Consider the following 24,956-nt stretch of genomic DNA (forward strand, 5'->3'; position numbering starts at 1 on the left):
AACATACTACAATGTTAATTATCCAATCTATGTAGTGGATATATGGGTGTTCACTGTAAAATTCTTTCAAATTTTCCATATATTTAAAATTATTCATAAAGACTACTGGAATAATTAACTAAAGGTGTTTGGTAAGATTTAGCTATAAGAAATTAGCACAAGAATTTTTTTTTAAATAGTGAAATACAGAAAACCTAAAGTTATAAATTATGGTGTTTTCATAAAATTGAGTATTATATAGCCATTAAATTGAAGTAAACACTTGACAAATAAAAATGAAAACTGTACATGTTTTTATAATACAATTTAATTTTTATAAACAAATTAGGCACATTTAAATATACGTATACATATTTAATTATACACATGTATATAGAAAAGAGATAAAATATACACCAAGGTGTTCACAGTGGTTATTTCTGATCAGTGCAATAATGGGTACTGTTCTTTTTTTCTTTTCTGTCTATCAGTCTTCTTACATCTTTTTAAAAATAAATATTATTTTTGTAATAAAAACTTTCAAGTCCTGTTTCAAGTAAAGTAATGATATTATCAGAAAGATATGCAACTTCAGTTAGTTTTTCCAGGGATGGTGATATATACAAGCCATCTTATTTTAATCTAGGTAACACTATAACCAATTATATATTCCACTAGAAATGTAAACTCCAATGAAGACAGAAGCTTGTTTAACTAACATAGGCCTGGTGCCCAGTGCCTTACAGTCAGTTGATACTTAGTAAATATTTGTTGAATGAATGAAAAGTCTGATCAGAGTTATTCATTGTAAAGAGACCTCTTTGAAAAATGGACAAATAAAGGAAACCATGATTATGGTCTCATATACCACCATGTTCTATTTAATTCAAGAGTTCTATATTGGGTCCACAGGTCGAAATCAGGGATTCCAGGAAAATGGATGAGAAAAAAAAAAAAGAGTACATTTTTATTTTCTTACTATTCTCTAAATGAACTTTAGCTTTTCCTTCACTTATTAAACAGAAAATCACAGTAGTTTAGCAGTATGTGTGACTCTGTAAACAACAGAAATCAAAGATAATTTCACATAACACTACTGTTATTGCAGATAGTGAAATATCATGTTTGTTCATCAGTATTCATCATGTTTATTAGATCTACTACCAGATCTTATAATGCATTAAAGAGGCACATATATTTCTAGAACAAACATACAATGGCATGTTACTTAGACCCAATAAAGCTGAATCCAAAGCCAATAGTGGGGAAAGCAGAAAAGCAATATGATAATCACTACAAAACCCCCAATAAGCTCACATATGTCTGGCAGTGAGGGCTAGGTTGGTGTTAAAACCACCAGGATTCTTGAAAGTCTACTTAAGAAGTAGTTAACCACTCAGATCACCTCCTCATTTCTGCACAGCCTGCCCCTGCCCACTCTCCCACAATAGCAGAAGACTGGAGTTCACTGAGGGGAGTAAACCATGGGGTCTTTGGGGTATGCCATGCACAGCTGACCGCAGAAGCTCACTCCAGAAAATGTGGGGATGTGAAAGTTTATACCGTGAAAATGGAGAAATTAAAAGACATAATTCTATAAAATGTTCCAAGATGAAAGGATATGGACTTCCAGACTAAAAGGACTCACTCGTATGTCCAACACAAATGACAAAGGCAGACCTGTATCAAGGCAAATCATCATAAAATTTCATAATCGTAGGTATAAAAAAAGTATTCTAGACTTCTAGTGAGAATCAGATTTCACACAGAGGATTAAGGATAAAAAAGGCATCAAACTTCTTATTTAAGAAGAATACTTATTTCAAACCTAGAATACTGTACTCAGGATTCAGACTATGAATTAAGTGTGAGGGTAGAATAGAGACATTTTCAGACATGCAAGCTCTCAAAAGATGTACCTCCCATATATTCTTTATCAGGAAGCTATTACAATCTGTGCTCTACAAAACATGAGAATACATCAAGAGAAAGAACACATGACATCTAGGTAATAGGACATCTAATAGAACAGCAAGGCGAGGAAAACATTGAGAATAAGGGTGAAGATAAGATATTAAGATGACCATTAATGCAAGAGTAGTTAAATACAAGAACTCCAGACTGCTGTCTACTTTAAAAAAATAAATTCGACTAAGTAAATACATATAGGTATACTAAAGCAACTGGGGGAAAGCTGTGGACTCCATCACTATTAAGATATAAAAACTAAGTAAACTAAATGAGGACAAAAAGACATTTATTCATTCCAAAAAAAACAAAATTCCAGAGGGAAAAAAAAGGTAGGTAATTATAAAATGTAAATACTGAATACTTATTTAATCAAAATTATAACAGAATTATTTTGACACGATGAGGGCATAGGAGATAGAAAAGGATAGTGAGCTAAATCCTCATCTTTCCATAGCAAGGAAATAGCACAGATCAGCGGTCCCCAACCTTTTTGGCACCAGGGACCGGTTTCAAGGAAGACAATTTTCCCACGGATGCGGGGGGAGGGATGTTCAGGTGGTAATGCGAGCGATGGGGAGTGATAGGAAGTGGCAAATGAAGCTTCACTCACCTGCTGCTCACCTACTGCTGTGCGGCCCGGGGGTTGGGGACCCCTGGGACAGTCTAATATGGATAAATCAAGAAAATACATACAGACATAGACGGCAAATGCTTCTTCTCTACCACTGCTTCCTTCTTCTGGAAGGAGTTCAACTGGTCTAACTTCTGGTCTCTACACTGATTAGTTTGTATTTAATAAGCTGAACATGTTCAGTTCATCTCTTTTTTCCGCTTGAGAACAAACTGCCCACAAGGAGCAAGCATCTACTTCTACATTTGCAGGACACTGCTGGTCCAGCCTAGTAGATGACAACTGGGTCCCCTGGCCAAACTCCAGCGTTTGAGTTAACAAGCCTATTTAACTCTATTACTAAGCAACATTCCCAATCTAGCCTTTCTGTGTAATAAAGTTGATATTTTTCCTCTGTCACTATTCCAGTGTCTTATTTGTCAATTTATTGAGATGCTGGAGCAATAAAGAGACTTCAACACTTAGTGCACCAGCCAGGTGATCTCCTCCTGTATCAAGTTTACCCCCATTAACTCTTTTTTTTTTTTTAAGATTTTTTTTTTTTTTGATGTGGACCATTTTTAAAGTCTTTATTGAATTTCTTACAATACTGCTTCTGTGTTTTTTTATGTTTTGGTTTTTTGGCCGTGAGGCATGTGGGATCTTAGTTCCCCGACCAGGGATTGAACCCACACCCCCTGCATTGGAAGGTGAAGTCTTAACCACTGGACCGCCAGGGAAGTCCCTCCCTCCTTAACTCTTACCTTATCCCAGCAAAAAGTCAATACAGCTAAAGGATCTACAAACACCTCAAAATTACCTCCATAATACTTTCTACTTTACCAAAGAACATTCTGAAATAATAACTACTCATCATAAGATAAGAATACCTATCTGGCTGATATTGACAGAATGCATACCACCACTCACCTTGGTTGGATACTGGAAAACTCCTCCCTGAGGGCCCTTCCAGGTAAGAGAGGTTATCAACCTTGTGAAATTTTAGCTCCAACCACACCTATCCATTCACACCCAGCCGGTCCTTCATTGCTATCTGCACCTGACACTCATGCCAGGTACAATCCTAACTCTCACTCTTCACCAAGTAAATGGTCTTAGTTATCTAAGACATAGAACCCCAGTATGTCATTTAAGAGGTTCTGAATCTTTATCAATACAAGTCCAATATCTAGTTCCCTAGGAAAGGTGCAAGTCAGATGGACAGTAATGGAAGCCTTCCTCTAACTCTAATAATGTGTTAAGTGCACCCATCAGTCAACCCTGAAGGAAAGCATTTAATGACAAGGGTGTTAGTGGCCACTTTATCACTTAAATGAAGCTAGTCCACCTTATTAATCCATGGTTCATTTTAGCACATGACAGTAATTAGAACTGCAAATGGACTACAGTAAATAAACATAATATAAAAAGGTCTGTCTTTGATTTATTCTTTTCTTCTTTGTAATAATCATTTAAGATTATTCACAATTTTGCTCAAGAACTCCAAAGGTATTTTTCCATAAAATATTTGGAGGTGATTTTCCCAGCATCTCAAAATTTAATTAAAAATTTGCACTCCACCCTTGAGAATTTACAAAAGAGAATTTGTTTTAACAAGCTACATGTTGTTACTGGGTTATTTCTGTAATAAAACAAACACCTTAGGAAGAATATACTTCGACAAAGAATCTAGATAACTGAAAGCAGAACATGGAACCCACTGGGATAAAAATAAGATTAGGTCTTCCAATGTCACACGAAAGCTGCTCAAAACCAGTATTAAGAACATATTTTTAAAACATGAGGTATGCCACCTTCAACAGAAGAGGAAAGTTGTTCCTTCTACTTTCCATTCCCAATATGTCACCACTGTCACTATTATACACATGCAAAAGAAAACAGTGAAGAAAACCCAATCCATATCTTCTAGTAACTTCACCCAACTATGCTAACTATTCATGTTTGTGAAATCATAAAAATGACAATTTCATAATTTGATTCATTAGTTTCATCATTTGTAGTAGAGTGGCACAGACAATGAGATATGAAAGAAAGCAAAGCAAATTTTTCAAACTGCCACTCATCTGACCCTCTTTAAGGATTCAAATCTGAACCTTTTTCCTAGATTTATATTGTCTAACTTTGCCTCATTTAAAGAACATTCCATTTAATATGATGAAAATATGCTACATAAGCTCCCAAAATGTGTACCAATACTATTTTTTAGTTGTACTAGCATGATGTATAATTAAAACTCAAGAGTAAATGAAAATTGAGAACATACATGGAATAATCACTTGATTAATTTGTTACACACTAAAAAGATTTTTTATTTTTTAGAAAACCAGCAAAAATGCTATTTTAGCACCAGTACATAGAAACATTTGTTACTTATTATTAATGTTTCAAATTTTAAAATACTGTGGTTAAAACTTTTGCAGCTTAACTTTAAAAACGTGGGAAGCCATCAAATGTCCATCAATAGATGAGTAGAAAAAAATATGGTTTATACATACACTAGAATATTATTCAGCCATAAAATGGAATGAAACTGATATATGTTACAACATAGATAAACACTGAAAACATTATGCAAGTGAAATAAGCCAGACACAAGAGTTAATATTGTATGATTCTACTTACAGGAGGTAGCTAGATAGGCCCAGAAAGTATGCTAATTAGAAATTAGAATAGAGCCTACAATGGTTACACAACATTGTGAACATACTTAAAGTCACTGGAATTGCACACTCAAAAGCTGTTAAAATGGTAAATATTATGTAGATTTTGCCACAGTAAAAAAAATCAACACAATGAAACAGCAAATGTCAATAAAACCTGAGATGAAAAAAAACAGTCACGAGAAAGTGATATTTCTTCCCAAACCTGTTTTTTCTAATTATAATTATTATAACATAATTACATTAGCTATTAAATAAACTGACAAATGAGAAGGAAAAAGAAAGCTCTTGCTAAAAAAAGTAGGTTGAATGTTTTATGTTCAATGAAAGCAAGCCATAAAAAAGTGCTGATGAATTAGTTTTCAGTGACAACTATAAAGTTATAAAATATTGGGAAAATCATATTCTAAAACAAGCTGCACCCATATTCCTTCATAAGTAGCGACCGCCTGTCCCACTTCAATTTAAAAAAAAAACAACAACTGAAAATCATGGGTGCCACATCATTGTTATAGTTTAAGTAAAATAAAGTCAAACTCTAACTAGCTATCTCTAACTCAAGAAAAAGGCCCTGACCCTATATCAAAAGACTCACTAATGAATCTACAGTTATTTGGTATTTTTTAATTAAAATGTTTATAGTACATATTGATTTTTGTGATTCTATCATTTAACTGATTTTCAGTTAACTGACCAACTTCCATTCTCAGGCCCAGAAGACTTATGCTGAATTATAACAATGCCTACCTATACCTCACTGGGTTGTGGAGAAGATTTTTAAAAAAATAACACAAATGGAAATGTTTATTAAGGCACACTGCAAAGCATATAAAAGTACTAAATAAATGTTTTATATCTCTATTATTATTAATGGGTAAAGAAGGAAGCTATTAGAACACTATTTATTAGGATTCATGTGAAGGGAACTTTTTAGAAGTATTCAATACTATAAAGATACATTTCCAGAAAGAAGCCTTCTTGAATTACATGAAGGCTCAATACTCCCAGTTACAGATGGAAAATTTTCTCTCTGGTAATTGAACTGAAAATTCCAGCTTAAAATCCTAGATATGATTCCACATGACATGATTCACAGATCAAGCAAAATTGAAAGAGAATATTGGCTCCATACCTTCCCAACTATGTGAACTTGGACAAGTTACTTAACTTCCAAAAGATTCAACTTTTCATCCTGAAATACCTCAGCGCTGCTGTGAAGATTAAATTGGACAACAAAATATGAAAGCACAAAATACAATGCCTGTCATATAGAAAGCACCCAAAATATATTTACTTCCCTTTGCAAATTGTGATGCTAATTTAGAAACAGAATACTTAAAACATTCTTAAACTACCTAAATTTAACACATTTTGATAAAGGAGGCTTTTCAAGATCTCTAGTTTCTCAGTCTCATTATAAATATCCATTATCATTACAGGGCTAAAATGAGTGTCATGTAATCTGAAAAGGGGAGGAAATGAGCTAAGTGGATTTAGTATGAACTCAAGACATCCCTGGATAAGAATGCCAGCCCTATCACTTATTACTTTATCTCAGGTAAATTACTTACGGTCTCTCTGTAACTGCTTCCTCATCTATAAAAATGAAATAATACCTATCTCACAGAGTGGCTGTGAATCAAGAGAAATTAAATGTATGAACATATAGTTAGAATATATGAACAGTGCCCTGCCCATGGTAGATACTCATAAAGGTTACATATTTGCTCTTTACTTAGTTGACTGAATATCACTAGAACATGTAAAGATAGATTAGATGAGACTGACATTTTCCTTTATCTCACAGAAATTCAGCATCTAAAAACAAGTAATGTTTCTTTTTTCCTTTATTGTGGTAAAATATATCTAACATGAAAATTGCTATTTAACCATATTTAGGTATATAATTCAGTGACATTATATTCACAGTGTTGTGCAACCAACACCACTCTTTCCAAAACTTTTTCATCACCTCAAATAGAAACTCCCTACCCATTAAGCAACAAGTACCCATTTCCTACTTCCCCTAGCCCCTGAAGCCCTCTACCTACATTCTGTTTCTGTGAATTTGCCTATACTAGGTAATTTATATAAGTAGAATCTTATAATATTTGTTCTTTGTGTCTGGCCTATTTAACTTTGCATATATTTTCAAAGTTCATTCATGTGGTAACATGTACAGCATTTCACTCCATTATAAGGCTGAATAATATTTCATTGCATGACATACATTTCATTCATTCATTCATCTCTTAATGGACAGTTGGGTTGTTTCTACCCCTTGGCTATTGTGAATAATGATACAATGAAAACAAGTGAACAAGTATCTATTTGAGTCACTGTTTTCAATTATTTGGGGTAAACATCTAGGTGGAATTGCTGGGTCAAATGATAGTTCTATGTTTAATCTTTTGAGGAACCACCAAACTGTTTTCCACAGTATGTGCACCATTTATATTCCCACTAGCGATGTATGAAGATTCCAATTTCTCCACATCCGAAGAAGCACTTTCTTATTTTCTGGTTTTTGCTTTTTTTTTTTTTTTTATTAATATCCATTGGAGTAGGTGTGAAGTGATGTCTCATGATTTTGATTTGCAATTCTCTAATGACTAATGATGATGAGCATCTTCTCATGTGCTTGAGGGCCATTTGTATTTTTCCTTTGGATAAATATCTATTCAAGTATTTTGCCAATTTTTCAATTGAGTTCGGGGGGGTTACTGTTGGATGGTAAGAGTTCTTTATATATTCTGGATATTAAACCCTTATCAAATATATGATTTCTACACATTTCCTCTCATTTTATGGGTTGTCTGTTCACTCTCTTGAGAATGTCATTTGAAAAAAAAATGTTTTTAATTTTAATCAAGTCCACCTTATCTGTTTTATACTTTTCCTGCCTATTCTTTTGGTGTCATATTTAAGAAACCATTACTAAATCCAAGGTCATGAAGATTTGTACCTATACATTCTTCATAGAGTTTTATAGTTTTGGCTCTTAAATTTAGCTCTTTGACCCATTCAGAATTAATTTTTGTAGATGGTATAAGGTAAGCGTCCAGTTTCACTCTTTTGCATGTGGACATCTACTTTTCCCAGCACCATTTCTTGAAGAGTGTTCCTTCCCCCAGTGAACGTTCTTGCCACTGTGGTAAAAAAAATCAACTGACCACAGATGTGAGGGTTTACTTCTGGACTCCCAATTCTATTCCATTGGTCTATATGTCAATCCTTATGCTAATATCACATGGTTTTATTTACTGTACCTTTGTAGTAAGTTTTAAAATAAAGAAGTATGAATCCTCCAACTTTGCTCTTTGGATTCAAGATTGCTGTGGCTCTTCTACGTCCCTTCAAATTCCTTATGAATTTTAGGATGGATTTTTCCATTTCTGCAAAACCACCATTGGAATTTTAATAGGGATTGCATCAAATCTGTAGCCCACTTTGGGTAGTATTATCTTAACAATATTAAGTCTTCCAATTCACAAGCGCAGGATGACTTTACATTTATTTAGGTCCTCTTTCTTTCAAAAACGTTTTGTCATTTTCAGTGTGTAAGTCTTGCATTTGCTTGACTAAATTTACTCCTAAATATTTTATTATTATGGATGCCATTATAAATAGAATTACTCACTTATTAGGCCAAACAGTTTTTTTGTGGATTCTTTAGGGTTTACCATATAAAAAACAACATTATCTGCAAATAGAGATAGTTTTTTGTCTTCCTTTCCAATTAGGAAGTTTTTTATTTCTTTGTCTTTCCTAATTGCTCTGGCTAGAACTTCCAATACAATTTTGAACTGAAGTGGCAAAAGTTGGGCATCCTTGTTTTGTTCCTGAACTTAGGGGAAACGTTTTCAGCTAGTCACCATTGAGTATGATATTAGCTGTAGCTTAGTCACATCTGACCTTTATTATGTTGAGAAAGACCCTTCTATTCCTAGTTTATTGTGTGTTTTTTATCATGAAAAGGTGTTGGATTTCACCAAATGCATTTTCTGAGCTAATTAAGATGGTTATGTGGGGTTTTTTCCTTCATTCTGGTAATGTGGTGTATTACATTGACTGATTTTTGTACGTTGAGTCACCCTTGCATTCATGGGATAAATCGTACTTGGTTACAGTATATAACCCTTTTAATATGTTGTTGACTTCTGTTTGCTATGTTTTTTTGAGGATTTTTGCATCTATAGTCATTAAGGATGTTGGTCTGTAGTTGTCTTCTCTTGTAGTGTCTTTGTCTGGCTTCAGAATCAGGGTAATGCTGGCCTCGTAGGAATTAGCAAGTGTTGCCTTCTTTTAAGTATTTTGAAAAAGTTTGAGAAGGATTGGTATTAATTCTTCTTTATCTGTTAAACCAAATTCACCAGGGAAGCCATCTGATTCCTGACTTTGCTTTGTTGGGAGGATTTTTATTACTGATTCCATCTCCTTACTTGTTACAAATTTGTTCAGATTTTCTACTTATCCCTGACTCCGTTTTTGTCGTTTTTACATTTCTAGGAATTTACCCATTCCATCTAGGTGATCCAGTTTGTGGTATACATAGTGGTTCATAATTTTCTTGCATAATCCTTTTTATTTCTATAAAGTTAGTGGTAATATCTACTCTTAAATTTCTGATTTACTAAGTTGAATCTTCTATTTTTCTTAGTCAATATAGTTAAAGGTTTGTCATTTTTGTTGGTATTTTCAAAGAAACCAGTTTTGGTTTCATTGATTTTATCTATAATTTTTCTGTTTTCTAGTTCATTTATCTCTGCTCTGATCATTATTTCCTTCCTTCTGTTAGCTTTGGGTTTAGTTTGCTCTTCTTTTTCAAGTGCCTCCAGGAGTACAATTCAGTTACTAATTTCAGATTTTTCTTCCTTTGTAAACATAAACTTTTACAGCTATAAATTTCTCTCTAAACATTATTTTTGTTGCCATAATTTTTGCTATACTGTGTCTTCATTTTCATTCATTTCAAGATATTTTCTAATTTCCCTTGTGGTATCTTCAATGTTCGACTGGTTGTGCAAGAGTATGCTGTTTAACTTCCACATATTTGTGTATTTTCCAGTTTTCTTTGTGTTACTGATTCTTAGATTCACGTCATTATGGTCAAAAAAGATACTTGCATGGTTTCAATCTTCCCCAATTTATTAAAAGTTGTTTTCTGGTCCAAAATATCATCTAATCTTAAGAATATTCCATGTGTACTCTTCTGTTGTTGAGTGTAGCCTATTGTATATGCCTGTTAGGTATAACTGGCATACAGCATTGTTCAAGTCCTCTAGTTTCTTGTTGATCGTTTTCTGGTTGTTCTCTCCATTGCCGAAAGTAGATTATTAAAGTCTCCAACTATTAATGTAAAACTGTCTTTTCCTCCCTTCAAGTCTCTCCATTTTTGCTTCATATATTTAGGGGCTGTGTTGTTTGAGTCATATATGTTTATAATTGCTATATCTTCCTGATGAATTGAAACTTTTATCAATAAATAATGACCTTCATTGTTTCCTGCAACCTTTTTTCACTTAAAATTGATTTTTTTTCTGATGATAATACAGATCTTCCTCAATTTACAATGGGCTTACATCCTGATAAACCCACCGTAAATTGAAAATATCGTTAAGTCAAAAATGCATTAATACACTTAACCCACTGAGCATCATACCTGAGCCTAGCATACCTTATACAGGCTCAGAACACTTATATTAGCCTTTAGTTGGGCAAAACCATCTAACATGAAGCCTGTTTTATAATAAAGTGTTGAGTATCTTATGTAATTTCACTGAAATTGAAAAAGAGAACAGTTGTATGGTTATAAGTGTATCAGTTGTTTACCCTCATGATTGTGTGGCTGACTGGGAGCTGCAGCTCACTGCTACTGTCCAGTATCATGAGACAGTGTCACACCACATATTGCTAGCCTGGGAAAAGATGAAAATTTAAAATCTGAAGTACAGTTTCTACTGAATGCATATGGCTTTCACACCATCATAAAGTCGAAAAATTTTAAGTTGAACCATCATAAGCTGGGGACCATCTGTATAGCCACTCTAGCTCTGTTTGGTTATTAGTATTTGAGTGGAATATCTTTTCCTATTCTTTTACTTTCAACCTCATTGTGTCTGTATCTGAAATGAGTCTCTTTTAGACTTTATATGCATGATTGATTATTTTTTTAATTCTGCCAATCTTTGCTTTTTAGAGAATCTATTTATATTTAAAGTACTGATAAGGAAGGATTTATTTCCACCGTTTAGCTATTCATTTACTATATGTTTCATACTTTTTTTATTGTTGTTCCTCAGCTCCTCCATTACTGCACTTTTTGTATTTGGTAGATTTTATGCAGTGTACCATTTGATTCTCTTCTTATTACTTTCATGTGTATATTTTAGTTATTTTCTTAATGGTTATCATGGAGATTACAATTAACATCTGAAACTTATAATAACCTTATTTGAATATTACCATCTTGGTTTCAATAGTATACACCCTATTCCTGTACATCTCTATCCCTCCTACTTTATATGGTTATTACGACAGATGATACATTATGTGCCCATTAACAAAGATTTATAAATACTGTTCTATACATGTGCCTTTTAAATCATATAGAAAAAAATAGTTAAAAACCAAAAATACAATAAAGCTATCTTTTACGTTTACCTATGTGGTTACTTATACTCGCATTCTTTTTTTCTTCATATGGCTTTCAGTTACTATCTAGTGTCTTTTTATTTCAGCCTGAAGAACTCTCTTTACCATTTCTTGTAAGGCAAGTCTACAAACGAACTTCCTCAGTTTTTGTTTACCTGGGAATATCTTAATGTCACCTTTATTCTTGGAGAACAGTTTTGCCAGATACAGAGTTCTTGGTTGACACTGTTTCTTCAACACTTTAAATATGTTAGCCAACTGCTTTCTGGCTTCCATGGTTTCTGATGAGAAATCAGTTGTTAATCCTATTGAGGATCCCTTGTATGCTATGAGTCACTTCTCTGTTGCTTTCAAGATTCTCTTTGGCTCTAGCTTTTGAAAATTAGACTATTATGTGTTTTAATGTAGGCCCCTTTGAAATCATCCTGCTTGGAGTTCACTGAGTTTCTTGGATGTATAGATTCATGTCTTTCACCAAATTTGAGAAGTTTGGGCCATATCATTTCTTAAAATACTCTTTCTGCCTCTTTCACTCTCCCTTCACTTTATGGTATCCCACAGGTCCCTTAGACTCTGTTCACTTTCCTTCATTCTTTCTTCTTTCTGCTCCTCAGACATGATCATTTCATTTGTCCTATTCAGGTTCACTGAGTCTTTCTTCTGCCTGCTCACATTTGATGCTAAATCCTTCTACTAAATTTTTTATATCAGTAATTACACTTTTCAGCACCAAAATTCCTATTTCATTCCTTTTTATACTTTCTAGCTCTTTATTGCTATTCTCATTTTGTTCATGCATCATTTTCTTGAATTCCTTTAGTTCTCTGTCCATGCTTTCCAAACCTTTCAACTTGATCTACAGAATCAACAATTCAATCAATTGCTATGTTTAAGAGTAAACAAGAAAAAAATACCAGGAAAATTCATCAATTATGAAAGCTCCATACTAGGCCTTTTGAAACTTTATTATACATTTTTAAGTTGTTAATTCACTAAAAGTGTAATGCAGTCCACATCAGAGCTTATCAAATATCACTGGGTCATGAAATTAATTTACTGAGTGGATCAAGATCAACATTTATTTAACATAATAGTACAGAATAGAAAATATCAATTGCACTGTTCATAAGGCTATACATTACTTCATAAAACTTTTACTTCTATTTTGTGTATATATGAAAGCCATTCTCTTTCTACTATACCGTAACACTATCCCAACAGAAGAAAGAGGTTAAAAGAGGACACACCCTACCACAGCACCGTCTTAAGCATAGGAAAGGATTACTCATTGTACTGCAATGAGGTTCATATGCAATTACTTTTAAAAATTACTTAGAATGAAAAAGATTTATTTTACTACTTTTATCAGATTATTACTTCATATATAACTAATTCATAATTCAGAAACCATAAAAATCTGAAGCAAACATCTAATCTATCATAAATTAATGGGTTCCAAAATACCTCACATTCTAGGGAAGATTTACATAATTAGTCTCAAAGCTGTAAATATTAGATAAATTCATAATACTTAACTGGCATATTAAGTCTTGTTCCTTAAAGAACTTTTTAGTTTCCCTCTGTTTCAACCATAAATATGACCTTATTTTTACAAGGAACACCCTTGGCACTCTGGTCAACTGGTACCTAATTGTGCTATATCAGATTTAAATATATAGCAAATTTAATCCATTTCTTAATAAATACATAGACTTTTTTAAATGTTTCACTGGGAAGTATAACTTGCTGGGAAATTTCCGTCACAAAAAGATCACACCATGTCTATAAAATTTATAATTTACCTCAAAGATTAATTTGTTTTAACAGACTTAAGAACTTCATAAAATGCTTTGCTAGTGAATAATCCTGTACATAGCAGAAATAGATCTGGACAAATATTACAACAGGTAAGACTGTTGTTGCACAATTAGCCTGTGTAGACAAAATAGGCTCCCTTATAAATTGCAGGATCCTTAACACATAAATTGGATTGACACACCTAGTACTATTTAGGATAGTCTTTCCAAATTTCTTCTAATACTGAGCTTTCAGTTAATTCATATGCAGTGTTTAAATTTAGGGATCTTCAGGGACTTCCCTCGTGGTCCAGTGGTTAAGACTCTGCGCTCCCAAAGCAGGGGGCCCAGGTTCAATCCCTGGTCAGGGAACTAGATCCCACATGCCGCAACTAAAAGCCAGCATGCCACAACTAAAAGATCTCACATGCTGCAACTAAAAAGATCCTGCATGCCGCAACAAAGATCTCACACGTGGCAATGAAGATCCCACGTGCTGCAATTAAGACCCAGCACAGCCAAATAAATAAATAAATAAATTTAGGGATCTTCATATTATTTCCGACTTCGTCTCAGATCAGACTTAAGTCTAGGACTTTACTGATACTCTGCTTTTCCTGGGTACTATTAGGACTGCATCTCAATTCTAAACTTAAAAAATAGTTCTGACTAAGTTCTTGAGTGGAATTATTAATTCTTTCTTTCAACAAATGTTTGCAAAGGGCACTGTGGGCAGAGTGGTAAATGTGCATTGCCTCTGCCCTCATGGAACAGGCTCCTTTATTCAAGGTCTAGAAGAGTACAGTCTATTGGCATGGAAAACTGGAAAGACTGTAGGGCAGTAGGGCTTTGGAGAATCCAAGCTTCAAATCCCAGGTCCACTCTCTACTACACATTAGGCAAGTTTCTTAATCTCTCTAAGTCTTAATCTCTTCCTTTACAAAATGAGTTTAATATCAACTATTTCCACAAAGTTATTTCAAAGGTTAAATAAAAAATACAAAAAGTGCCTAGTACAATAGAGGGAACATTACTAAATATTCAAAATATTCACAGATTCAGGGACTGGCACACAGAATCCATTCAATATCCACTCTGAGCCAAGTAACCTTAAATACCATTTCCAAAGAAAGTGAATCAACCAGAAAATACACATGATACTATATTTAATCCAATTATTATGCCTAATATAGGTAATTACCATCTTTTTCTTCATTTTATACTCCTTAACTTGGACTTCCATTTAAAAGATATTTTAAAACATGTAAGCATGTCATCTAGTAACATAAAAGAGGAATTAAAAGTTAATTTTTAAAACCTCATGCTGACCCAAACTGCATACTGTATTACCTAAAGCAAAATTTCGTATAAAATTTAAGTAACAAAAGAATAAATTAATAAAATGGCTGGTCAAAGAAGTTCAGGCACTTATTAAAAAACACAAAAAAGTTAATTTATCAATTACAGCCATGGCACTCTAGTTCACTAACCCAAATATTCATAGATACATAAAAAGGATGACTTATTTTAGTTTCTGAACATTACAATACGTATGTTGCTATGTATGTTGCCACAACATAGCAATCTTTCAAAGTGTTGCTGCAAGAAAACATGTTGAGTTAATACAAGTAAAACCATTTTATAGATGCTAAAATTTACCTGTTTGAGTCCTTCATCAGTAAGTTTGTCCTGGTTGCCTACATGAACTTTCTGAAGTAAAGGACAGTGAGAGGCAACCGCAATAATAGAGGTGTCAGAAAGCTGTTTACACCTGTAGGCTGTATACCTAAGAAGTCCAGGACATTTAAATGCTAGAACACACACGCCAGTATCAGACATACTGCGACAATCAGAAATGTTGATTTCAATTATATTTTGACTTCTTGATGCAATTTTTTCCAATAATTCATCCGTGACCTATGAGAGGAGAGAAGAAAAGCAATAAATTTAAAAATCTGCTAAAAGTAGAAACTTACATTCTATTCTTTTATTAAATTCTCCCCAATAAATAATATAATAATTAGATTATAGCATAAAAACCACAATCAAAAGAAAACCTTCTTACTTAATATTAAAGCATAATAAGAACTGTGGTATAATAAAAAAGTATATTTGGTCTTTGTCTCCAGTTCCTAGAACAGAGCTCCTAAAGTTCTAGGAATTTCCTGAGTGATAGGAATGTCTTTTGTTATTTTTAACAAGCCCCTTTTACCATGCCTGAGTTTATACTAATGAAATGACTTAAGTTGGGGCCCCTAGATAGCTTCAGGATGGGGGCTGGTCACCAGAAAGACAAACACCATGTGATTAGAGGGTGGAAACTTTCAGCCCCATCCTCCGACTTCCTGGGAGGGAAGGGAAACTGGAGACTGGATTATAAAAACTCTTGAACACTGAGATTTGAAGGGCTTCTGGGTTGGTGAATACATCAAAGTGCTGGGAGGTCGATGTGGATGTAAACAATATAGAAGCTCCAAACTCTCTCCCCCCGTACCTTGCCCCATGCATATTTTCCATTTGGCTGGTCCTGGTTTACATCCTCTAATAAATCAGTAAACATAGTATTTTCCTGAGTTCTGATCATTCCAGCAAATTATCACACCTAAGGAGGGGGTTGGGGGAACTTCCAAATTTACAGCTGGTGAGTCAAAAGTATAGGTGGCTCCTAGGACTTGTGACTGGCATATGAAGTGGAGACAGTCTTATGGGACTGAGCCCTTAACCTGTGAGGTCTGCACTAACTCCAGGAGTTAGCGTCATAATTGAACTGAATTGTTGGACACGCATTTGGTGTCAGAGAATTTGTTGTCAGAATGGAAAAAAACACATATTTGGTGTCAGAAAACACCAAGTTATAATGTATGTGTTAGTTTTCATTAAACGCCTAAAAATCTTTCCTTATTAGGAAAACATACTTTAATTAAACTTTCAAACTCACCAAAAACTCCCCACAAACAAAATTGTATCGAGATTTGGAGTTGGTTCTGTTTTTAACCCAACAAATAGTATGTATCAGCCATCATGATGTATGACTCTTGACTTTTCACACTTATTATGAGATGATACCTACCAAAGTATATAAATTTCAATTGTTTTACTACTTCTATCAGAATACATTACATATAACTAAATCCATAGCTTAGACAATGTATCACTTTGGGTTTCAGCACACTGAAGACTTCATAGAAAAGTCCATTAAAAAAAGTTTTTCTCGGAAGACTCAAAGCTACATATAAGTAACCTTAAAATTCATCTGCTGAAAAATTCATATGGCCATCTCAATTCTTAAAACAAATTTTAAAAACCAACCTCTACACATTCCCTGCCCAATCATATTTCCAAAAAAAGAAAACAGAGTTAATATTATTCAAGTCTTTTGTGTAAAAATAATGATGAGAGAAAATGCACATGATGAAATTTAGAAAGGAAAAAGAAGGGCTTCCCTGGTGGCGCAGTGGTTAAGAATCCGCCCATCAATGCAGGGGACACAGTTTTGAGCCCTGGTCCGGGAAGATCCCACATGCCATGGAGCAACTAAGCCCGTGCACCACAACTACTGAGCCTGCACTCTAGAGCCCACGAGCCACAACTACTGAGCCCGCGTGCCACTACTGAAGCCCGCGCGCCTAGAGCCCGTGCTCCGCAACAAGAGAAGCCACCGCAACGAGAAGCCCACGCACCGCAATGAAGAGTAGCCACCAGCCACTACAACTAGAGAAAGCCCGCACACAGCAACGAAGACCCAATGCAGCCAAAAATAAATAAATAAAATAAATAAATTTATTAAAAAAAAAAAAAAGAAAGGAAAAAGGAAAGAACTGGAGTGTTGAGGGATACAGGGAGTAAGAGCCAAGGTTGAAAATACCTTTGTTTATGCTTGTTGGAAACAACATACCTCTCTTTTTTTTTTTTCCTTTTTTCTTTTTTCACCTCCAGACCTAACTACCAGGAGAGGGGAAAAGCTCTTCTTAGTCTGAGTTTGTAACAAATAGCTCAGACAACCAAGACTAATGAAGTAAAGAGCCAATGGATTACTTCACATTACCTCTCTCCACTGTACCAGCCACAACTAACTAAATATTCACCATTCCCCCTGGACACAAATTTCATGAACCTGGACAGGTAAATGACTAATTCTATAACTGTCTTAACCTCTTACCAATGAGGCAGAAAAACAAAAAGAAAACTCATCCACAAATGCTCAGGAACTTGCTTATTTTGTTTAAAGTACATGTGTTTATAAACACACACAAATGCTACCAGTGGTGTGTTGGAGTTGGCTTGTACCAAATCACAAAAGTCTACAGTATATACCACTTTCGAAGTCAGTCATATCACTACATTCAGTGACATCACATTGGTAGCTTGAAACTGGTCATGGTACAAGTATCTGTACAACAAAAACTGGAAAATATAACAAATCAGGGCTTTTTCTTTGCTCATTTGTTTTTGAAAGCCAGCTGTTAAACATTTACCAGCACATCACTAACAATATCATGGAAGGATTTAGAGCAGGTTTAGTAGTCTAATAAAATCCTATTCTTATTGGATATTTTTTTTATGTTTCCAATGCCAAGCACTGAAAACCAAGTTTAAGGGAAGAATTTAACAAGTCCAACAAATTGTTTGTAATAAGCACTATTAACTATCTTCTTTCCTAATTTATGCCACCATATAAACATATTGGCAGTCGGGCAATAGAGAGGATTAGAAAATTCATCAAAATGAAAATTAAAACAAAATAAGTTATCTTATTCCATTTTGCTTCCATTTCTTCACACAAAATAACATTATAAGTATACTGTTATGAAAAGTATAATAATAATAATTAATTAATAGGGATAATGATAGTATCAACTCATAAGATTGTTGATCAAATGAATACATATAAAGCTCACTGAACAGTATGTACATGGCACGTCAGCAGTACTATATAAATGTTTGCCTTATTTTCTACTATTAAACTAATATTCATAAAATGATCCCTTCAAAAAATGAAAAGTTTAATAACTCTTTTTAAAGGTAGTAAAAACCGGGGGGGATGAAGAGGACTAAGACAAAGAGGATTAAGAACCAACCCAAAATTACCAATCCAAACTAAAAAATGTATTCTTCATCATAGGAACCTAGCTTCAACTTGAATTTGAAAAAAAATTACTAAAGCACAGAATTATAGATTACAGTCATTTGAACTACCTTGAAAAACTACAGCGTGAAAGAAGTGATTTCTGAGGAGGAAAAAGATATTTTTTGAATAGGTCAACCTGAGTGTTTCTTTAGAATTAGAATCCATACCTGCTGACGACTACTAAGATCCAGCTGCTTCCAAAACTGGAAATCTAAACAAAGGTCACGCCAGTACTTGCAAACCAATGATGCAGAAAGGCAACGCTCATCCAGGGATAAATTGGAAAATATCTGTGAATAAAAAAGGAACCACATAATATGTGCTAAAAATTTTTAAGGCAATGAAAAGGTCTTTATCAGTTAGAAAAAATTACCCTTTTTTTTTTTTTAATTTATCCTTTCTGTCGAGGGCTGACTTTAAATAGATCGCAGTGAGGGAGCTGCTCTGCTATGTAAGACACCCTGACCCAGAAGCAGGTCATCTACGAATGGTTTAGCACCAGGTTCCCTGTGAAAGTGTGTTGTGTGAAGGGCGAGGGGGCATAACAGGCAAGGGGGTGGCTGCCTTTCCAGCCATGAAAAATCAACTTTAAAAACAGAAAACCATCTTAAGTACAAGTGGTCATTATTAAAAGAGTCATTGTTATGGACTGTCCTAAAGAGGAAGTATGATATGGGAGAAGCTAAGAACACAACCAAGAGAGGAAAAAAAAAAGCAAACACTCAAATTACTAAAATCATGAATAAATAGAGACATTATTACCAACCTTACAAAAATAGAATAAGAGAGTATCATGAACAATTGTATGCCAACAAATTAGATAACCTAAATGAAATAGACAAACTTCTAGAAACATACAAACTACAAAAAAATGACTCAGAAGAAATAGAAAATTTGAATAGACCTATAACAAGTAGAAATATTAAATCAGTAAGCTAAAAACTTCTAACAAAGAAAGACCAAGGACCAGATGGCCTCAATAGTGATGTATTTAAAGAAGAACAAATACAAATTTTTCTTAAATTCTTCCCAAAATTGGAGCATGAGGGAACCCTTGCTAATTCATTATATGAGGTTAGCATTACCCTCATACCAAAGCCAAAGACATCACAAGAAAACTATAGACCGACGTCACAAGAAAACTATAGACCAACGTCCCTTATGAATTTAAATGCAAACAATCCTAACAAAATACATTTGACCCTTGAACAACACAGAGGTTTGGGGTGCTGACCCTCAATGCAGTCGAAAACCCAAGTATCACTTATAGTTGGCCCTCCCTACATGCAGTTCCTCACCCATGGATTCAATCAACCAAGTATCATGTAGTACTACAGTATTTACTCTTGAAAAGAAATCTGCATGTAAGAAAACCTGCACAGTTCAAATCCATGTTGTTCAAGGGTCAACTGTATTAGCAAACTGAATCCAGCAGCATATTAAAAGGATCATACACCATGGCCAAGTGGGATCTATCCCAGGAATGCAAAGATGGTTCAACATGCAAAAATAAATCCATTTAATATATTAATCCATTTAACCATATTAATAAAATGAAGGTTTAAAAAACCCAACCATCTCAATTAATGCAGAAAAAGCATTTGACAAACTCCAATACCTTTCTTGACAAAAAATACTCAGAAAACTAGAAATAAAAGGAAACTTCCTTAATGTGATAGATGGCATGTATAAACGTTCCACAATTATCATTATACCTAATAGTGAAAGACTAAATGTTTTCCCCTGCGATGAGGAACAAGAAAAACATTTCTACCATCTCCACTTCTATGCAACATCGTATTGGAGATTCTGGCCTGGGCAATTATGTAAGGAAAAGAAGCAAAAGGGATCCAGGTTAGAAAGGAAGAATTAAAATGTTCTATAGTCACAGATATCATGATCTTATATACAGAAAAAAAAAAATACACACAAAAATTTAGAGCTAATAAGCAAATATTTCTGTATACTAGCAATGAACAATTCAGAAATGAAATAAGAAAGCACTTCTATTTGCAACAGCATCAAAGAATACTTTTTTATACTTTCCACTTCTTCATACTGAGATTTCCCATTTGTTGGGTCAATGTTATCATATTCTTCTATAATTTAAATCATGTTTCCTTCCATTCTTTTAACATGTTTCTAATAGCAGTTTAAAGTTTTTAAAGTCTAATAAATCTAAGTCTAATATCTGTGCCTACTCAGTTTCTATTAACTGCTTTCTTTTCTCTCAGTATAGGTTCCATTTTTTTCTGTCTCTTTACATGTCTCAATTTTTCATTCAAAACCAGACATTTTAGATAACATACTGTAGCAACTCTGGAATTTGATTTACTTTTCAGAATTTTTTTTCAACTTTAATCTCCCTGGCCTTAAATGGTAGGATATGAGTCCCCTGAAGTTTGAATGTCTCTGCTCAAGTTTTAATTCTTATTCATATTTTTTTTTAGCCTGGCTTCCTAGGGAGGTCAACCTGTGTCTAAACTGCTTAGTTTCCAGCTAGTTATTTGGGCAAAGATATGCTCAAACATCTCAAGTCTGCTCTCCAATCTGTGCGTAGGATGGGAAAAGCATATTCAAGGCTTATACTCAAGTCTGCTTTAGCCCTTGCTTTCTGCTAGATACTCTCAAGTCTCCCCTGCACATATGCATAGTTTCAGAGTAAGCCAAGGATATGTGAAGAGCTTATTATCCCTTTATGGTTCTCTCATTTCCAAGGTCTGCCTGTTAAATTCCTAGCTCGTCCCCCACTCATCCCAACTGGCACCACAACATGAGACTTGCAAATATGTGGGTTTTCACCATTTTTTTCCTAACAAGTTCATCAATTTTAGTCGACAAATACAGGTTACTTATTGCCCCAAACTAAGTTACCCTCTTAAGACACCTAAGCTGCTGGTTTTCCAAACTCTTGATTCTTGCCAAAGGTACTGGGGTACGAAGGTACAGTAGGGGCCTCATTCAAGAGTGGTGTAGACCTCCACTATTCTTACCTGAAGCTCTAGTAGTTTTCCTAAGAATAAATGCGTCTCATTTTGTTGTGTGCTTTTGGTCAATTTCCAAAGCCCAAATAGTTTTGGGCAACTTTTCCCAGTTATTTATTATATATATATATATTTATTTTGTGTTTGTGGAGAGGATTCACCAAACTCTTCATACAGCCAAAGCTGGAAGTCCCTCTCTGGTGGATATTTTTAATGCTTGTTCCCCTCATTTTATAGATGAGAAAATTTAGAGAGATTTAGAGATACTGGATCATTTGTTTAAGGTTAAAGGACTACATGGTTTTAAAGGGCTAATTTGTCCCTTAACAAATAGAAGATTCGTGGAACATAGTCACTGGAACCAAGAAACACCTTGTTTAAAATATGTCTGACTTTCGATAGTACCTTCTTTGAACCTTAGTTTTCTCCTTTGTAAAAGTGAGATGATTGTTATTATTAACAGAAAATTGACTAATCTAGATAGATCTAGATGGGTCTTATTTATTCAGGTGAAAGGAAATTAATAAGTGAGTGAAGATAAAACCAGTACCAGCAAAGATGGATAAAAGTAAGAAAGCAAAATACTCAGCTAAAATACCAATGCATATTTAATAGATCTTTGCATATGGTTTGTGGTAGGCAACCTACAAAATGGCCCTCAATGACCCCACCTGCTGGTATTTACACCTGTGTAATTCTCTCCTCTTGAGGGTAAGCTGGATTTACTGACTCACTTCTAATGAACAGAGTATGGCAGAAGAGATTAGATTAAGAAAACTGTGGCTTCCATTTTGAGTGTTCTTGACTCTGTTGCTCTATGTGATTAGCCCTATGGAGAAGCCCAAATGGCATGGCAAGGAACTTAAGCATCTGGCCAACAGCCAGTAAGGACCTGAGGCATGCCAAAAACCATGCGAGTAAGCTTGGGTGAAAATTCTCAAGTCCCAGTTGAGTAGCCCCAACAAACACTTTGAATATAACCTCATAAGAGACCTTGGATCAGAAGGACCCAGCTAAGCCACAAAGGGATTCTAACCCACAGGAAATATGAGATAATACATGTTTGTGGTTTTAAACTGCATAATTTGTTATACAGAAATAATTAACTAACACGTGTTTAAACATTCCCGCTTTTCTTTCTGTCATTAAAATGCTATCTCGCCCCTATCTTAACTCCTCAGAATATAACTACCATGCACCATGCTATTTTCTTAACTCATTTAACAAACATCTGTGCACATGTACCTAGGCTTCTGTGGGAGACACTAAGACATGAGATTTATTCACTGGTTTCAAGATTATATGGTCAAAGGCATTTCTGAATTATCTTTGGATCATCTGAGATTCAAGAGAAAGAACATTTCAAAGGTTGCTTTGAAGAAAGAGAACATAGGTCTGTAAAGGACTGGCCTGGAACATTTTTGCTAAATAAGAAAGAGGAAAAAATGACAATGAAAAAAATGAAATGGCACTTGCATCAAGCCAGGAAATTGCTTACTTTAACACAGGCCTGTTAGCAATGTCTTGAGCGTGACAGAAGTCCAAGCCAAGTAGGTACTCTAAGGCTGTATTAGATCGAGGGATCTATCATCTTATATCTTGTTGCTCTTTCATCACTGCCCGAATTTATAGGGTTGAAAATGGGTTACTCTTTTAATCCAGGTGGTCTAGCCCTGGAAAAGGGAAGAGGAAGCAAAGGACAAGCAGCTGCCTTTTATAGTGTGATCTGGAAGTCATATACATTGCTTCCACTCACATCCTATTATCCAATATTTAGTCACATAGCCACCCCTATATGAGAGGCTAAGAAAGTCTCTAGTTAGGTGATCATGTGCCTAACTAGAACACGATGGGTACTGTCACTAAAAAGAAGAGAAGGGGAATGGATATTGGGAAACAACAATGACTTCTAGTCAGGACCTGGGTTGAAAACCTGCTTAATATTCTTGATCTTTACTGGCAGATCTGGACAATGCAACTAAGCTATTAATTACCAGAAAATGTACAAGCCACATTACTGATATAATCTGAACTAATCACTACCAGGCCAATATCCAAGTATTTCTAAAACTTGAAGATTCTATTTTTGACTGAGGCATTGATATAAGGTATCAGAAGATACTTCAGACTAAAAAAACTTCCAGAGAACGTATCATTGCTTAACATTTGGTCATACATATCCCACAGACCTTTATAGTACTTAAAAATCAACCATGCCAACACCTACATTTGGCCATTTCACTTCTTGATGAAGAGATCTTATCTGCTATCAGGTATTACTACAAAAAGGAGTTAAGGCTTATGAGCATGCAGACTGTATGCAAGTTATAGAAATATAAGAAGTAAATCTGTGTAGCTATTTTATATTGACTATCTTCTCTGTGTCAGTTTAACTTTTTTGGCCTTTTCAATTTTTTTCCTATGCACATCATATCTTGCCTCTTTCTTAAATATTCTACTTATATTGCTTGCCAAAAGCTTGAAAGTAAAATTTACTAAACAGTCTGTTGAATAAAGCACCATTTAGAAAAACAGAGACACAAAACATATTTCTGGTACTTTTTTTTTTTTTTTTTTTTTCGCCACACAGGGCTTGCGGGGATCTTAGTCCTCCGACCCGGGATTGAACCTGGGCCCCAGCAGTGAAAGCAGTTGAGTCCTAACCACTGGACCTCCAGGGAATTCCCTTTCTGGTATTTTTCTAACCGTACAGCCATAGGGAAGTCACAGATTCTAAAACTATTTCCTAATCTGTAAAATAATTTCTCACAATTTAATCATTAAAATTTAAAGCACAGCAAACTAATAAAACCCCCAACTGTTACAACATAGAGTGTTAGTCTATAGCAAAGTCAGGTATTTACACAAGAATAAGTTTTATTCGAAAGCCAGTCACAGAATTCAATAAAACAAGACTCTTTTTTTTAAGTATTTTGGGAGGAGACACTATGAAATAATGTGTTCTTTTGACATATCTCCATTATTCTCTGAGCACTTCCTTGCATTCTGGCTCAAAATATTCCAAGCTCCTCTTGTGCTTTACTTGTCCCAGCCCTGGAATCAGTCATTTCTCCAAGGAACACTGATTCCTTTTAGCAGAGAATGATATTTAGAAGCTAAGATCTGGACACTGAGTGTACTCACTGTCTTGGG

The 24,956-nt window shown here is 34.6% G+C and overlaps 1 protein-coding gene across 2 annotated transcripts in view; it reads right to left on the reverse strand.

Moving 5' to 3' along the window:
- Positions 1-24,956, reverse strand: part of FBXL17 (F-box and leucine rich repeat protein 17) — a 467,882-nt gene that overhangs the window by 436,707 nt on the left and 6,219 nt on the right. Inside the window, exons 2-3 of one of the 2 annotated variants that reach the window (XM_059916860.1) lie at positions 18,987-19,109; positions 15,351-15,608 (exon numbers count right to left, since the gene is read on the reverse strand). In XM_059916860.1, coding sequence (XP_059772843.1) covers positions 15,351-15,608; positions 18,987-19,109 — 381 coding nt within the window. The remainder of the gene's footprint in view (positions 1-15,350; positions 15,609-18,986; positions 19,110-24,956) is intronic. The other variant, XM_059916861.1, reaches the window with a different exon arrangement.

Source organism: Balaenoptera ricei, chromosome 3 (assembly GCF_028023285.1).
Source record: "Balaenoptera ricei isolate mBalRic1 chromosome 3, mBalRic1.hap2, whole genome shotgun sequence".
In the NCBI taxonomy this organism is placed as follows: domain Eukaryota; kingdom Metazoa; phylum Chordata; class Mammalia; order Artiodactyla; family Balaenopteridae; genus Balaenoptera; species Balaenoptera ricei.